Genomic DNA, 18,047 nt, shown 5'->3' on the forward strand with positions numbered 1-18,047 from the left:
AAATTGTGGCAGTTGCTTACAGCATCACCACTACTAGTAGACGTCCCACCATCTTTTGGTCCTACGCAGTTCTGGAAAGTTGAGGTGTAGCCTGTTGTTTTGTATTTAGATCCAAGCAAGCCACTGATCAAGCATCAAAACAAAAATACTCCTACTACCAAATACCCAACTCATTAAAACAAAATATAAACTAAAAGGCAAACGGCAAATCTTCTACCAATACTGTATAGAAATATCTCAGGTATCAAATCCGGTAGATACTTTTCTGGACTATTTTGAGTTAATAGGGTCTCTTCTCTTCTAAGGGAAGGTTTGCTTCAATCTCTCACTCTCGCCTCCAATCCACCGTTTTAGTTAGCTTATTATCACTACATGCCTTTAACGTGCTCCTCCTCATTTCCCTCTTGCTAGTTTAATTTGGGTCAAGCCAACTCCATCCAATTTTGTCAATATTATTCAATTTAGCCCTTCCACTCTGTCTGTCCCCTTTTTTCCATTGTTTTCCTCCACTCCTCCTTCCCCTCGCCTAATTCACTCCTCACCTCTCCTAATTCCTTCAATTATTTTTATGCCCCCCTCTCTCTCTCTCTCTCTTACCTCTATATATGCCCAGAAAGTACACTTTTGGTAACGCAGGGAATGGCGGAATAATTCACGGCTACTCTTCACAATAGGAAAGGGCGGCTTTTGACTCCTCTACCCCTCTAATTATATATATATATATATATATAAATATATATTTCTTTCTCTCTTTCTTATTATTATTGCCCATTTCTTCCACTCCATCTAACTTCGCTTCTCCCATCACTCTCCCTCTCTTTCTCTCTCTCTCCTTTTCTCCTCTTCCTCTCTACTACTCTCTCGGGGAGAAGGAAAAGAAAATTAATGGAGACTATTGTGAAGGGCAAGCGCACCAAGAGGCAAAGAATCCACTCGCCGCCGGCACCGGTGGTGGGCGACTCCTCGTCGGGCTCGTCGGCCGATCGGGAGGCGTCTATGAACGCCACGGAGGAGGAGGAAGACATGGCCAATTGCCTCATACTTCTCGCGCAAGGCGGCGGCGGCGGCGGCGCCGGTGGTCTCGATGTGGAGATGAAGCCGGAGGAGGATAAGAACAGGAGCAAAAGGATCGGTGATCAATCGGCGGGTAACTACGTCTACGAGTGCAAGACGTGCAGCAAATGCTTCGCTTCCTTCCAGGCGCTCGGCGGCCACCGCGCGAGCCACAAGAAGCCGAGGCTGACTCCTGCGGCGGAGGATAGGAAAGTGGAAATTGGGGAAGATATGCTGCAGATAAATATGAATTCGTTTTCGAGGTCAATAAACGGCGGCGGCATGATTAAGTCGAGGGTGCACGAGTGCTCGATTTGCGGGTCTGAGTTCAACTCCGGCCAGGCACTCGGCGGGCACATGAGGCGGCACCGGCCGTTGGTCGTCGTGGCGGAGAACCAAGAAGTGGTGATCAAGAAGGAGAGGAGTCTTCTCGAATTGGATCTCAACCTTCCCGCCCCGTCATCCGACGACGAGCGTGGCGAGCTCCAGAGCCCGCCGTCGCCGCCGGCATTCGAGTTGCCGTTACTTTTCTCCGCATCGGCGTCGGCTCTAGTGGATTGCCATTACTAGACAAAAAAAAAAAGAAAAAAAGAAGGGATCAAATCAATGAAAACAAAGGTTTATTTTTCTTTTTCTTCCTCTTTTGTATTAATTTTTTCTTCTTCTTTCTTTGCCATGTGAATTAATTACCTGTGTTGATGGATGATTCTTTGTATTCTTTGAAATCTCTTTTGAACTGGAGCTTTTAATGGCTTTTGGTGTGATACTTAGTTTGTTTTTTTTGGCCTCTTAGTGTGTGTGATCAGAACGTGAGATAGCATTGCGTTCACGTAAAGGGAGTGAAGTAGTCTTATTATCTCTTTCTCTCGCACCCTCTTTTTGGAGTTTTGGTTTTTTGTCCACCAGAAAGAAAGGAAAGGAAAGGAAAGGAAAGGAAAGGAAAGTGGCGTTGATTAGGTTCGTCTCCCCTCCCATGAGTTTATCCTCCTCCTTGGTATGACAACTGTTTCTTTGCCTAATAAATGCCAAATGGAGTGTTAAGAGATGGGCAACCAGATAGACTTTGTAACTGCCTTTGGCTCTAAAAGTCTCAACCATCACACACCTGTACTCTGCTGCACTTCCCTCATTTTCTATTCTTTTTTTAATATTTACTCTAGAGTAATGCTAAGAGTAAGCTTGAAGGTATTTTAAGAATCTTGTTGAAATTGGAAGATGGTCTAAATTGATTAGCTATATTAGAAATATATTCTCTATTTTTACATAGATTTTTTTATTTATTCTTCACGACAATTTTTCTTTAAAAAAATTCCGTTATTAATTTTAGACAACTTGAGCACAGTTTTACCTCTTATTTTAGAGAAAATAAAATAACCCATAGTAAAATAGTAATTTGATGTTTATTATCTACCCTAATCAATTTAAAGTGCAATTAATCTTATATATTAATAATCGTCTCTAAAATGTGAGGGCAAACACTTTTTAAGGTAAAATAGGTTTATAACAACTTACTTACACCCATTATTCTCTCATTTCTCTTCAATTTAATAATTTATATTTTCCGATAAATTTTAATTTATTTCAGTCATTTTTTTCTTCTCTCTTATCTCTCAATCGATTCACCGTAAAAGGCAGTTTAGCTATTAATAAAATATTTCATAAATTTAATACTTTTTCATGTCAAATCAAATATAATTAATTATACATCGCTAAATTAGTTTACAATCAAACATGGTATCTTCCTAAACTGATTTAAGCCACTTTATTCAAGTTAAAGAAATAAAAATAGGTTTAAAGAGTTAAACTAAATCTAAACGCTACCTATAAAAGTTTCCAATCCTTGTTGAAGCTCACGGATTCTATGCAGTTGGGATACTTAGCAGTTTGTGATTGGTTGGTTGCTAAGTCACCTGATAAACGAGTAATCGCATATTCTTTTCTTCTAACCCTTTCAAAGAAGTTGTACAGTTTGCTGATAATTAACATTCCAGCTTAATTAAATAGCTAATTAGCAGCAAAACAAAGAGCTCACTAAAATACTGTGGGTGGGAAGCTACCACTTTTTCTTCTCTGTCACAACTCACAATCGAGAAAGCTTCTACTGGCATCTCATCTATCCATTGTCAACTATTCATGAGCCATTCTTCCTGGCCTTAGATCTCTTGCGTGACTCGTAGTTGTACGTATCTATGCATCAAAGAAGACGTGCCATGAATCAACCCTCAAGCTTAATCATGACTTAATCTATGAGTGTCTAACTGCACGTCTAATCCTTTCTGCCTCCTTTTTTCTTTTCCGATTAATTTGTTACAAAAACTCCTTTTGTGGGCATACGTTGATACAATAATCTTAATATTTTTGAGTAAATTTGTTAAGATTAAGTAAAAATAAGAAGGGATTCAAACTTTTTTTAAAAGTCTTCTTTCTCACGTTGTAAAGCACTACTGCTAGTGGACGGTGTGTGTGTGCAAGCTTGTGTTAGAGTGTGAAGCACTCTCAAGGGAGTGAGCTAATTCACTTGTACTATCATTAAAGTCATGGGGTTACGTCCTATATAGTAGTTAGAACTTAGAAGTCGCTCAAGTCTACAGTGAGGCCACTTTACTTGCTCTTTAGCTTCTTCTCATGTTCTTTTTTTCTTCCTTTTGATCACTAGTAGAAGTTAAGAACTTTTTGGTGAATAGATTAGATTTATGAAGTAGTGATTGGCGAGAATATCTTTGGTTTAAGGCAATCTTCACTTTGACCATTTATTAATGTGGGGTTGTTCCTCGCCTGTTATACCCTTCCATGGTTAAGTTATAATATAAGAAAAATGCTAGCTTCTTTTAAATGCTATCAATATACGTAGGAAGGGGCGAAGTCAGAAATTTTGATAGGTAAAAAACATAACTTTTTAACAAAATTGATGTTTACATCCTATATTTTTTACTATTTATAAATCAGGGATCCTATGATTTAGTGTATATATATATATATATGTAGAAAATACTCTGGGTTAAATTTAAATTAATCATAAGAATATTTTGTTAAGTAAAGATATTTTATTTTTTAAAATAACTAAAATATTTTTATTTCTAAAATAATTAAAATGCCCTTAGTATGACATAGTTGAGAGTATTTTTATAATTTTCTTAGTATTTTATTAAGTTTAACTAACATATCTAACAGTATAGTGTTTTCTATAAATATTCGTTAAATTATAGAGCTCGATTTAATAAATAGTGAAAATGTAGGGTGTAAACCGTAATTTTGTTAAAAGACAGAGTTGTTATATAAAAAATTTCTATTTTAATATGATTGCCTTTATAAATAGATATTCTTATTCTTAATAAGGTATTAATAAACCTTTTATTTCAACTAAAATTTTATAAAATCTGTTTTTCATTATCAAGTTTTGTGTAATCGATCATCTAACAATTTATCATAAAGTTTCCCTCATAATATTATGAGTAAGTAGTAAAATTATTTTTTATATATTTTTATTAATTTAAATACATAATTATATATATATATATTAATCACGTAACTATATGCATCTTAGTACTGTTTTGAAATTTAATATATCCTTTTATAGAAATACAATAAGAAAAAACTTCAAAAATCAATATCAATTTAAGCAAAACCATAGTGGAAACCACTTTGAAATAAACCTTTAGAGATTAGAAAAGTCCTCAAGCTTTAAATCCAGTCTTATCTAAGATTTTCTAAAATTTTAATTAGGGCAAGTAAGGATGTTTCGAGTGCCATTGACGCTAATATTTTTTACAATAAATTGTAGTCAGACTATTTTTGTGAGATAGTTAAGTCTTTTTATATCCCGAGTAATCGGTGGACCGATCGTTATAATTTGATTTAGACCTTAGAAATTAAGTGTTTAAGTTTAAAGTACATAGAAATAAGTTAATCCGCATTATTATTCATCTAATTTTATTGATGCAAATTTGGGGCTTCAAACCCACTAATAGCTGATCTAGGATTAATTCACCTCAACAATTCCATATAAAATGTCTAAAGAACAGTTAGATGATATCCTTTATATACAATAACAAGCTCTTAAATGCAATCATCTATCGAGAATCATATAGTTCATTAGATGGTTTCAACTCTTAGGAAAAACGAGCAAATTGAGTATATTTTAAGGAAAAATGAGATATATTAAAAATTAGCCACTATGATTATAAAATGTTTTGTTAGAGTCTCGGAGGAGAAAAAAAAAATGAAGCATCTTAGCCGGAAAACCACTATCCTATATACACCCATAGTCTAAGATCATATTCTAGTTAGCAAGCCAATCAGCAGTCTGATTAACTTTTTAATTTTATAATTATAAAAATTTATGAGTTTAAGTATTGATATCATTTATTATCGAGTCCACAGCAATAAGACGACTTATGGCATTGTTGGCCATGTTAATTGAAATCAGCAAATTCAACTCAAAATCCACAGATCAATAAGGCCTTTATCTAAGAGATCGAGAAGAGCTTCCTTTGTTGCTAGGGAGTCTAATATAAAAACCAAGCTATAATAATCACAACGAAGAGATGCAAGAAATGGAACTCATGTCAAACTATAAAATTCCTTAAGGCAAGTCTAATTAAGTTATGTAAGCCACTAAAACAAGTTCAATTAAGTCATATAAGCATCTAAGGTAAGTCCTACTTCGAGTAGTATAAGTCTTCGGGCTAAGTCCGAGTAAGACTTGTTATACCCAACATCTATAATATAGAAAAGGCTGTGCTTCTTTGTTTATTTATCTAAGCATTCAAGCATTGAGAAATTATTTTATTTTAGTTATTTTCTTATTATCTTATTTATTATTTTTGTCGTAACCGTTCGATTATTTTTATTTTTTTATGAGTAGATCTAAGTTAAAAACTATAATTCTACCTCCAATCTATAGCTAACATCACCTCCAATAGCCACCGTACCCTATGGCCATCCAGCACCATCCTTGGCCGTCGCCCACCCTGCAACAATCGCCGCAACATTAGAAATTTATCATTATGACCTTATTTTATTATTTTTATTTATATTTTTTTATCCAGACCTACGATTTAAGTGAAACTAGAGCTATTAGAATACTAACTCACGAGAATATCACCACCAAAATTTTCATAATTTTCTTACTTTCAAATCTGTTCAGATCTTGTTCATAATATCCTGCTCCTCCAACTTTAGCCTTTACTCTTCAAATATAGCTATAATAATCACATTAAGTTAGACCTTAACTCTTCAAATGCAAGTATAGTTACATATAAGAAAAGTATATAATGCTAATAATATGGGCCTTCCATATGCTGTATATAAATTAAGTCTTCAATACTCTTTTCCTCATCCATTTTTCATTCGCTAAAAAACTCCTTACTGATTAAAAGAACCATATATATTGCATGCAAATTGAACTGGATAGAAGATTATTATCACTGATAAGAAAAGAATAAAGTTATCCAAATACTCAAGAAGCTTTATATATCTAATATGGAACAAACCATTGACCTTCGTAATGCTTAATAAATATAATGTAGTGAGTGTAACTAACGACTAACTTTGTTTCGTGACAGTTGATTCCATACTACCACTAGGATTTAATTAATTTCTATATCGTTGACGAGATTAAAATATTACTATGTCGACACCCATTTACAATTAAATAAAGAATTAGTTCGATCTAGATCTCCTGAATTATATATGACCATTTTCTATATACACTTCCTAAATTTTTTTTCATCTCTCTCTACTATTCTCTCTAAAAATATTTAGGGATGATCACAAATAAACCCCATGATCGATAAGAAGTGTTGAACCTTTTTTAGTGGCATAGATTTTTTGAACTATTGAAAATGTCTCACACTCGACGTCGTAGACCAAAAATTGAAAAGCAAAATATCCCGAGAAGATAAGAGTATTTTGGTAATTAATTTTCTTTTCTTTTCTTTAATATAAGGATAGCATGCCATATAACTACTCATGTGACTTGTACATAACAATTTCCAGACGGTAAAAATAATAAAAACCTAACAGCATGAATGTTTGAGACATTATTGATAATTTAGAGGTCTGTGTGTTGCAAAAAAAAAAAAAGGTTTAGAAAAAAGATCTAAAAATTTATTATAATTCATAGGTCTATGTGTTGCAAAAAGAAAAAAAAATTAAAAAATATATATAAAAATTAATGATAGTTGAGGAGATCTAATTTTATGATTGTTGCTAATGCTCCCTAATGAGCACAATAATAGAAACATATATTTAAAACATAAGCAATTAAATAAGATTTAAAGAATTTAAATGTAAATCTAATAAATATGGGACAAAATAATTGCGGGTGGACAGACTTAAGCTCGAAAGATGGGTCATTATTTATGGGCTTTAGTGGGCGGGCTAGGGGCTATGGGCTCGGGTTGGGTCAATCTAATAATTTTTTGTATTGGGACAAGCTAGAGCCTGATTTTATTGGGTTGGACATATATGGGCTTCAGGCTCACGGACTTTTTGAATATCCCTAAGAACTACCTCCAAAAATTCAGAGACGAGTAAAGCTTCAAAGGGGCTCCAAATTTGGAGCCTCATCCAAAAATTTAGAGCTCTGCTCCAAGTAATATTTAACTATTTTAAATTTAACTTTGCCCTATAAAAGATTAATCCAATAATTTTAGTTTCCTCTATATAATCTAGTTTGTTAAACTGACTATATAATTAGTTTTACTAAGTAATTTTTTAACAAAAATAGTATTGTTGGAAATGTATTTTCGAGACCTTTAAGATGAGTCAAATATTAAATTATTTTTTAGTTGTTTTAATATTTTAATATTTTAAATTATTTTTGACTTACTAGACTATTAAATACTTATTATTTCTATTATTATATATTAAGTTCTATTTATTTTGTGTAATATAATTTTAATAATTTTTAGTAACGACATGTAATGATTATTTTAATATTTATCTTATAGAATGCTTATTTCGATGTTTATTTCGTATAATATAATTTTATTATGTTTAATTAAAAATTAATAATTTAAAATTACTTCTAAAACTATTCGATATTATTCTTATTTTAAAGATTTGGATGAAAGTTTTCTAAGCATATTTTTTTATTAAAAAATAATAAAATAAGTATATATATATATATATATAATTTAATAAATGGAGTTCACGGGCTCCAAATATATCAAAAAAATTCCCCGATCCACACGGTCTGATTGCATCATCGACCATATCTTGATTCTGGGGTCGGTTTTCTGTCCTCTCTTATGAATTAATGATTCTGGGGCGAATAATTAGAAATGATCACCAAATGCCTCTTTTGTCACCCAATGTGAGTACACTACTGAGAACGATGAATGGCATCTCCTCAAGTTTGCAAATGGCAGGTAAAAGTAAATAAAAAAACTCCCAAGTACTCTTAGACTTCATTCTCCCACTGGAATAGCATGGCCGAGATTTGAGCATTGACTGCACGGTCAAATCCGATGGCTGCCTCTGCCTCTGCCACTGCCACTGAAGCTTAGGTGGTCTCAATTAATCATTCCACGGGGTCCCAACCTACTGCTTCCCACTGAATCACAACAAGATTCGTGAGCTGGAAATAGATGTAGATTATGAGCCTACTGTCCTCCATGTGAACTTTTTTAACATTTAGATTTTAGGATAAGAGTAGAAAAAACGGAGACAAATCCTCACCTATTTAAGAGCATCTTCACAACCTTTCTCCTCATCTCACTTCGATCTTCCATTTATTTATTATTTGTCGCTATGTCTTCTGCTCGCATTCTGATCTCCTTCCTCCCCCTCCTCATTCTCTTCTCCGCTCCTTTCGTCGTCTCCGCAGCCCTTTGCCACAAGAAGGACAAGGCGGCTCTCCTTGAGATCAAAGCCATATTCGGCAACCCTGCCGGCCTCTCCTCCTGGAACTCCAAGACCTCTTGCTGCACCTGGGATGGCATCTCCTGCAACGCCACCACCGGCCGCGTCATCGACATCACGGTCTTCTTCCTCAACGTCTCCGCTCCGATCCCCTCCGCCCTCGCCAGGCTCACCGCCCTCCAATCCATCAACTTTGCCTACAACCATCTGTACGGAACCATCCCTCCCTTCTTGGGCGCCCTCCCAGACCTCACCTTCCTCCGCCTCGACGGCAACCTCCTCACTGGCCGCATCCCCGACACCCTCACCGTCTACAACCTCCTCCTCACCGGCAACAACCTCTCCGGTCCACTTCCTCCCTCGTTCGCCCACGCCAGCTTCGGCGCTCTCGACCTCAACGACAACGGGTTCTCCGGCGACGCGTCGTTCCTCTTTGGCAAAGACAAGACCTTGTACGCCTTGGACATTTCGGGGAATAAATTCGCTTTCGATTTCGGGAAAGTGGAGCTGCCGAAGGACATGAATATACTTCAGATCGATCATAACATGATCTACGGGAGCATCCCGGCGGCTGCGGCCACGCGGAGGTGGCTCCGGTGGAACGTGAGTTATAACCGGCTCTGCGGCCCGATACCGCAGGGGAGCTACGTGCGCAAGTACGGCCCCTCGCACTTTAACCATAACAAGTGTCTCTGTGGAGCTCCGCTCGCGCCATGCGAGTGAGGAAGAGACGGTACGTAGTGGATGTTTGCAATAAATGAAGGGAGGACTTCAAGTTTCAAATAAGTGGAACGTTTGATCGACAAAGAAAGTGTACGTAATTGCTGTAATTGGCCGTTAATTGGGACTTTTCAAATGTCAGGCTTCCAAGCCTCCTAAAAACAAGTACCTATCGATTAGTGTACTCCATGTAAACCAACAACCTCTCAAAAATAATAGCTGTGGAATGTGAGATGAATCAGATGTCTTGACAAGAGTATAAAATGTGCTATCTTGAATACAAAAATTGAATCTATCCCTTTTTATGTACAGAGGAGACCCAACAGATAGTTCATGGACAAATCTTCTCAAATAGCACTAGGAACAGATAAACACATGTAGAGAGACCAGCCTCTTATGATTGACCTTTCGCTGTTTGATAGACATTGTACAAACTTCCTATCATCTTTCTTTAATTGCGGCTAGTGATACCTCTCCACGAGACTTGAAAGTCTTGCCCTGACGAAGATCCCCCCGAGAACCCTTTCGTGAATTTCTAATCAATTTTTCATACACTGAAGATCTAAAAATACATAAAGAAATTTTCCAGAACAAATAGCCTTCTTGGATATGCAAGTCTTCTATTATTTAATTACTTGTGCACTTTGTGAAACACCCAAATCTTCAAATACACGTGTAAACCGCGTGGGTAAATCTCCCCATTATTAATTTACTCTCTGTTTGACATTACTGATTCAGGGAAATGTCTATTCACTGAGCCTTTTGCACATGACTCTCTTTATTTCTTTTCTAACCCCCTCAAATAGGTGGTATGTGATAGCGACTTGAGATATCTTAAGAAGATATTTTAGAGCGATGCTAAAGTGAGCTATAGATGCGAGATTGTATAGATGATAGTTTATATAGGAATTGAGTTGTACCAGTATTTAATATTTGTACTCTGTTGTATTAGACGATGAATTGTATAATATAGGTCGAATCATAGTGTACTCTTATATTAGTCGTTTTAGTTGTATCTTGATGGTTTGTTGTGGCCTGTGTGGGTCCTGTCAGATTATGTATGGTTTAATGTATATTATTGTGGACTGGGATATTCATATGTTAACAAGTTTATTTGGTTAATAATATGATTTAATTATTGATGGGTTATGTGATCATGGATATGTAAGCATGTAATATTTGATGATGTCATAATTGTATGTGTATAGGAGAGTATCTATGCGTGACGGGCCCCGCCTGTCCTGTCGCGTGCGCCGCGCGTGCCGTGTGGGCGCATAGGCGTGCACGTGCTCGTGCCGGGCGGGGGGTTACAGCTCGACTCGGTTTTGTTGATCCTCCATTATCAGTTTCCTCATAGTTCTTAGTCTTTGGTAATTTGTGTCAAAAAGGGGAAGAGTTAGTTTTAGAAGATATCGTGTGTTTAGGGGGAGTAAGGAGTGAGTAAGGAGTGGTTTTAGGAGTTTAAGCGGAGTTTATTGTATGATAATTTGCTTGATAACTTGTGGTTGCTTGATAACTTATGTTTGCTTGATAACTTGACATGCTTATTGTGTTCGAATTGTTTAGTGAATGTATGATCCTTCACTTCAAGTTATTTTCACTTGATCTTGGATTGATATGTTTTTTATTTACATGGATTGAAGTGCTAAAACTTTTAGACTTGTTGAATGAGAATTGTGATGCCCTAACTCTAGGGTGGTTGGTGGAGCAATTTGAAGGAGAATTCTTGAGGCTACATCGTTTCTTCAACCAACAAGGTCCGACTCTTCTACAAGGCTTAATCTTTCGTCTTAAGGGCTATCTAGACGAAATATCAATCTCGAGGGCTACTGAGGTTGGATATCAATCACGAGAAGCGGTAAATCGTGGGTTCTAACGAGCAAGACTGAGAGGAACAAAGTCGTTGGGATCGACGGGTTGTTTTGTGAGTCAGTCTTGTAACTGCTACTATTCTAGTAATTGGTTTTGATCCAAGTTTGAATCCGTGGTTTTTTTTTCATTTGGATTTTTCCACGTTAAAATCTTAACGTCCATCTTTGCTTTTATTTTTTAATATTTCTTTCACTTTTTACTTAAGCAAATTAGTGATATCATTGCCTAAGGTTTAGATACATACGTGTGTCTAGGCGTTATTTCATACGTGCTGAACCACAAAGGCTAGCTTTTGCTCTATGGTGTTAGTGGCAATGACCTCACTAGCGATGCATCACTCTTCTTCAGTAAAGATAAGATCTACCACACCTTGTACTTGTCGATTGATGAGAAATAAGTGTGCCTTAGATTTGGGAAAATGAAGGTGGCCAAAAGATCTAGATGTCCTTTAGATTGATCATAACATGATCTACATGATAATCTCTCGAATTTTAGATTGATTTGAGACTTTAGATCAAGCTAACACTAACCCAACCAGATCATAACATTGAACCATTGAATTCATTTCTAGACAAATTCAACTAAAACAAATAATTAGACATATTAGAGCCACGCCAGACAGGGTTTGACGCAAGTCTTCCCATCCTCTAGAAGGGATTTCTTCTCTCGCTATTATTGTCGGCGAGGTTTTTTTGCCCCACCCCCCCCCCCCCCAAGAACCATCTTTTCTCTCTTATTCCTCTCCCTTTCCCAAAAGTCTTGCTACTGATCCCCACTGTCGCAACTTCCCATAGTCGCCCCTCACTGTCGCATGAAATCCCCTCGATGCTATTGTCGTCATCTCCTTCTTCGTTGTTGCTCTCCTTTGAGATCTTCTCCCCACCCTCGCTGGATCCGGCCATGCCACCCTTCCATCTCCTTCCCTCTAGGAGGAGGCAAATCAGCTGCTATATCTCTTCTTTCGCATCTCTCCCCCCTTTTTTCTTTTCCCCTTCTATATTTAGTCTGTTGTTGTAGTACTTGATCCGCTGTCGCTGATCACTCTCGCTCATTGGTGCCCGTCTACCTACTGACGTCACCACCATACCGGGTGGGTGAGGCTACTATGGACAAGGAGAGAGGGTTCAAGATTCATTCATAGTAGCATCATGTGCTCACCAATGTCTGTGTTTTCAGTTATCTCTGTTTGGTTGTAAACGTCATGCTTTTTTTTATCTTGTTGCTCTTAGTGGGTGATCTTCAATTCTCTTGCCTTTGAGAATTCTCACGGCCATGTCTTGGACTATTGAATTGATGGAACCTACAAGCTGACTTGAGGCTCTTTGCTCCTAGAAATTTCTTAAGCTGTTCTTCATTTTAATTTAGTATTGTGCCCCAGGCTTGATGTTCTGCTTTAAGTTGTTGGGTTGTCTATTTTAGGCTAAGTGTGGGGCTTGTGTCAAAGAGTTGTTGCTCTATTTCCCATCTTCTTTGTGTATTAGGCTATATTAATGTTACTCTTGGAACTTAATGAATTAAACAAACAGACAATCACTCATGTAAAGAATCAAGCGTTGAAGAAATGATAGTGGCCTTAAAAACAAGGCTTCCTCCTATCCAACATTAGCAGCACCACAAAAAAACACATCAAGAGGCTTGTATTGAGATCATGAGTGTAAGAAAACCAATGTTCTGTGGATCTAAAAAGACCACAATAAAGTTAATCCTCAAATTTGCATAACAACAAACTAAACAAAGAAAATAAAAAAAAATACAAATCCCTCAAAATTAACTCAGTGCCCAGATCTGGAGGAGGGCGATGGCGGCGATAATGGAATAGATGGCGACTGCAGTGGCGCAAGATGGCAATAGAGGTATGGAGGGCAATGGTGGAGGTGATGAGAAGGGGGTTAGCATCGATGGAGGTGCACACGACAAAAGGATGGGTAATGGTAGTGTTATGATTGGTGACACAAGGGGCTAGAGGGGGGGAGGAGGGGTGGGTCCAATGTGGCGCAAGCCAGTGACGAAGATGGGAAGAGGGAAGGAGTAGCACCTACTTTGTGGATAATGACGCAAGGCGGCAATAGAGGAGATGGAGGGAAGGAAAGGAGAATGTGAAACTTGGACAGGAAAGGAAGGCAATGATGAGGACAAAGAAGGATGGGGAGAAAAGAGGGAGAAAAAGGAAATCTTGTTATGAATCAGATATGGAATTACTGAAATTTTTATAGGTGAAAGCATCGGAAGTCATAGATCTAATAACTTTAGAATGAAGTGATTTCGAGGTCAAAGTGAAATGATATGGCAGAAATAGTGGAGGAAAGTCGAAATAAGAATATCAATGTTGTGGTAGTCGTCGGAGGGTAAAAGATGGTCATGGGATAGTGGAGGTTGGTCATAGGGTAGGGTGGGTCTTGATAGGAGGTATATATTAGGGTTTGGTAACTTGGTTCTTGGGTTTCTAAATTAAGATCACTCTTAGGAAAGTGAAAGCAAACTAACTGTTAAGATTAAAAGATAAAGGCAAGATAAATAAATTATCTTAAACCAATATTTATTCCACACCCATAGATAACCCATAAATACTCCTATTTATAAAAGTAGAATCATAGCACATCAGTTTCGATTCGCCTTATTGGGTTATATCGCTTTAATTTAAAATTAAAAGCAATAAGCAAAATCAATTAACTAGACTCGACTTGACTGAACTTAACTAACTCGACTCAAATAGTAATAGCCTCACTATGGAGGGAAGAAGAGTTTCCCCGTCCCCTAGCAGCATTAGCTAGGAGAGGAGAGAGGCAAAAAAAGTTTCAGGGAAAGAGGGAGAAAAAGTTTCAGGGAAAGAGGTAGAAAATTTTGCCCAAACCCTAGCGTAAATTTTAGAATTACTACATAATGTTAAAGGTTTTTTTTTCATATGTGAGGCCTATATGGAGAAAAAGCACAATAAAGGCTAAGTTGGTGCTGAAGAAGGATATATAGGCAATGAGAGAAGGATCTAATGATAAAAAAAAATGAGAGAAGGATCCAGTTGGTCTGAATAATAATTGATTGTTGCTTTTATTTAGGGTTAAATATATTTTACATATTGTATCGAAATTGCTTTACCCATAATTATCCTTCCCTACCACACATATCTATTTTATATCACTACACTTTCCTAAACTTTTGATTAACCTTTAAATAAAAATGTTGTCACCTGAGAAAATGACTTACAGAAAACTGCTTCTATTAAATACATTATATTTGGGGAGAATTTAGGTGACTTAATGATAAATTTAAGAGGCAAAGTGATTTTTTTCATATAAATAGATATGGACGCCTTTAATTTGCATGGAAGCTTAATAGTTGTAATTTAGGAAAATAAAATACAGGAAAATAAATTGTATTTAACCCTTTTATTTAGATGGGGGCAACACTTGTAATAAGATTAGATGGTTCCATAGATGTTGAAATAATATTCATAATATGAGATAGTTAAGACTGGCGATGAACAATAAGTTTGTATTTTTGCTTGCTATTGTGGTTGACGACGATATTTTGTTGACGTTGTAGTAGGTTACCAAGTTGGTGGTACTCAAAGAAGATATAAAAGCTTAATACATCTAGATAATAATTAAAACTTTCTGGACATCTCGACCTGCATATTATCAATGAAGGAAAAATATGCATGTCTCCAGGATATTTTAAAAAAGAGAACTCCAAAAAATAACCAAAACCCAAAAATAAATCCAAATATAGCAGAAGCATAAATCCATATAGTGTCGCCTCCATTGTCTTTACTTGATAATTGAGCAAAAGATGAATCGGTTGAACATTTCTTGGTCAATGGAGGCCCACAGAGTTCATCATTACCCATGTAGCTTGTGTTGCTGAAGGTTTGCAGTTGATTTCCTAACGGTATTCTTCCCCACAGGTTGTTGCTTGATAGATTCAAGATTTCAAGATATGTTAAGCTAGAAATACTAGGAGGAATTGCACCAGAGAGTTGATTATTTGACAAACCAAGAGATTCTAACCACATGAGGTCACCGATCATGTTTGGAATTTCACCGATAAGATAATTCCTCGATAAATTTAGAAAGAGCAAACCTGAAAGACTTGTCAACTCGGTAGGGATCTCGCCAGAGAGACGATTACTTGATAGGTCAATGCCTGTCATAAGTGCGAGTGTGTTTTGGAAGGAACAATCTACCCCCTTCCATATTACTTGAATACTCTCGACATAGCTCTTGGCAATATAATATGAAGAATATCCAATTCTCGCCTCCTCCTGTCTCATGGCCATTGAGGCAAGTTGCTTGAAGCTGTATGGTATGGTTCCTATAAGATTATTGTTTGCAAGATCCAAGAGTTGTAGGGAAGGGAGAAGTGATAGCTGCTGTGGAATGCTACCGTTGAACATATTGGATCTTAGGCGAAGAATCTTGAGCGATGGAAAGTTGTCGCCTATCCATATTGGGATCTCACCGTCGAACTTATTCTCCCCGATGTCTAGAACAATTAAATATCTACAAGCTTTTAGTACTGAAGGGAACTCTCCGGTGAAGCTATTGTTACCCAGGTGTAGCGATTGGAGGGGATAGTCGGTGCTCGTCGAACTCGGGATTCTTCCTGAAAGATTGTTGTTCTCCAAATTAACGAACAGGAGACGATTCATGTCCCACCAACATTGAGGAAGCTCTCCAAATAATTGGTTCCCTGAGATGTCGAGAAGTTGCATAAACTTCATGGTACAGAAGAGTGAGGGGATGGTACCAACTAAAAGATTATCCCTGAGAAGAAAAGATTCAATATTAGGGAAGTAAGTGGAATTAAAGAGAGGGTCAGGGAACATGTCAAGTATTTGGCCGGTGAGCTTGAGTCCAGAAAGGTCGAGCAACACAAGATGAGAGAGGTTGCCAATGAAAGAAGGGATGGGTCCTGCTATGCTATTGCCGCTTAAATTTAGGTACTGCAATGAAACCAATCGATCTAGTTCTTGTGGGATCCTTCCAGTTAGACGATTGTGACCGAAGCTCAGCTTGTTCAAGTTGGTCATATTTCCAAACGACGCTGGAATGCCTCCGGAGATGTCATTCTCGTCCATCTGCAAACTGTTCACTCTGCTCCATTCTCCCCATTCCCACGGGATTCTGCCGGTGAAGTGATTTCCGCTGAGATCCACCCATGAAAGGTTCGGATGCACAGCGAAAGCTTTTGCTATGTCTCCGCTGAGGTGATTCCCGTACATGACAAGATTTTCTAAGCTGCTGCAGTTCTGCAAGCTAGCCAGTAGGGAGCCGCTGAAGTTATTACCGCCTGCAATCAAGTCGGTCAGCGCTTTGCGGCTGCATATCGAAGGGGGGAGTTCACCTGAGAAGTAATTGTTGGACAAATCGACGAGCTCCAAGAAGCTACTGTTGCCAAGGTAAGGGTTGATGCTGCCACTGAGATTATTGTCCATTAATTCTAGATAAACGAGGCTCGGAAGTTGAGTGACGGTGCGTGGTATCTCCCCTTCTAGTTGGTTTCCACGAAAGTAGATGCAGTCCAATGATGTCATGTTTCCCATCTCTGCCGGAATTTTGCCCGTCAAGTTGTTATGTCCCAACCCCAGCCCGAGGAGCTTTCTGAGCCTCCCAATTGCAGGAGGAATCGAGCCTGTGAAATGGTTTCCCGAGAGCTCCAGCGACACCAAGTTGACCAAATTTCCGATTGCATGAGGAAGCGAACCTGTGAAGTGGTTTTCCTCAAGAACTAGCTCCACCAAGTTGATCATATTCCAGATCTCTGCTGGAATGGGTCCTTGGAGATCGTTGTAACTTAGATCAAGGTGGGTGAGGTTAGGTAGTGAGGAAGAGAGGTCTAATTCAGCAAGGGTGCCACTGAGATGGGAAGACCCCAGCTCAAGCTTCACAACCGAGCCGCTGGAGTCGCACGAGACGCCGCGCCAATCGCATGGGCTTGTGGAGTTAGCAACTAGGGACCACGAGCTGAGAGAGCTCGAGTTTTCCAAACTCGACTTCCATTTGAGGAGAGCTCGTGCTTCAGTTTCTGCATCGGTTTCCGAAAGGAAGAGGAGGAAGAGGGCAAGGAATAGGAGGGAAAGACACGTAGAGTGGAATCTTATTTGCTCCATTATTTGCTAGATTGATGGAAACTAACCACCATCGATCTCTTTGTTTATAATATCGGCCTCCTGAATACGTACAAAAGATTATAAAAAAAAGATTTTTTTAAAAACAAAATAGCACTTTTTTCTATTTTATTTCCTTAAATAGATAAACCGTCAAAAACTTAATACCAAATAAATATGTTGCACTATAATCCGAGGTAAAATGCTGATAATTTCTTATCAACATTCTTTTTTTATCAACAAACTGTAGTAGAGTTGGTAGAGACCTTGCTCATGACCAAGGAGATCATAAGTTTAACTCTAACCCCAAATAATTTTGGTGGTTGATGATTTAGTGCTCGGCTCGATTCGCTTCATGGCTCAGCAGTGCGGTTAGCTTGGAAGGTATAATATCCCAATTTAATTTAAAAAAAAAATATATATATATATATAT

At 37.7% G+C, this 18,047-nt stretch overlaps 3 protein-coding genes across 3 annotated transcripts; 2 read left to right on the forward strand and 1 right to left on the reverse strand.

Moving 5' to 3' along the window:
• Positions 1-445: 445 nt before the first annotated feature.
• Positions 446-1,917, forward strand: LOC140784643 (zinc finger protein ZAT5-like). Its single transcript, XM_073132148.1, has one exon. It carries the CDS (start codon positions 886-888, stop codon positions 1,621-1,623), a length of 738 nt encoding a protein of 245 aa, XP_072988249.1. The 5' UTR covers positions 446-885; the 3' UTR covers positions 1,624-1,917.
• Positions 1,918-8,808: 6,891 nt separating this feature from the next.
• LOC140783993 (polygalacturonase inhibitor 1-like) lies at positions 8,809-9,642 on the forward strand. The gene has a single exon (XM_073131171.1). It carries the CDS (start codon positions 8,809-8,811, stop codon positions 9,640-9,642), a length of 834 nt encoding a protein of 277 aa, XP_072987272.1.
• Positions 9,643-15,083: 5,441 nt separating this feature from the next.
• LOC140785144 (uncharacterized) lies at positions 15,084-17,633 on the reverse strand. The gene has a single exon (XM_073132899.1). It carries the CDS (start codon positions 17,615-17,617, stop codon positions 15,113-15,115), a length of 2,505 nt encoding a protein of 834 aa, XP_072989000.1. The 5' UTR covers positions 17,618-17,633; the 3' UTR covers positions 15,084-15,112.
• Between the last annotated feature and the right edge of the window lie 414 nt (positions 17,634-18,047).

This window comes from Typha latifolia, chromosome 3 (assembly GCF_019914945.1).
Source record: "Typha latifolia isolate L0001 chromosome 3, TyphaL0001v2, whole genome shotgun sequence".
NCBI lineage: Eukaryota > Viridiplantae > Streptophyta > Magnoliopsida > Poales > Typhaceae > Typha > Typha latifolia.

Coding starts and splice junctions, on each gene's coding strand:
- LOC140784643 (XM_073132148.1), top strand. CDS start 886: ATGGAGACTATTGTGAAGGGCAAGCGCACCAAGAGGCAAAGAATCCAC.
- LOC140785144 (XM_073132899.1), bottom strand. CDS start 17,617: ATGGAGCAAATAAGATTCCACTCTACGTGTCTTTCCCTCCTATTCCTT.
- LOC140783993 (XM_073131171.1), top strand. CDS start 8,809: ATGTCTTCTGCTCGCATTCTGATCTCCTTCCTCCCCCTCCTCATTCTC.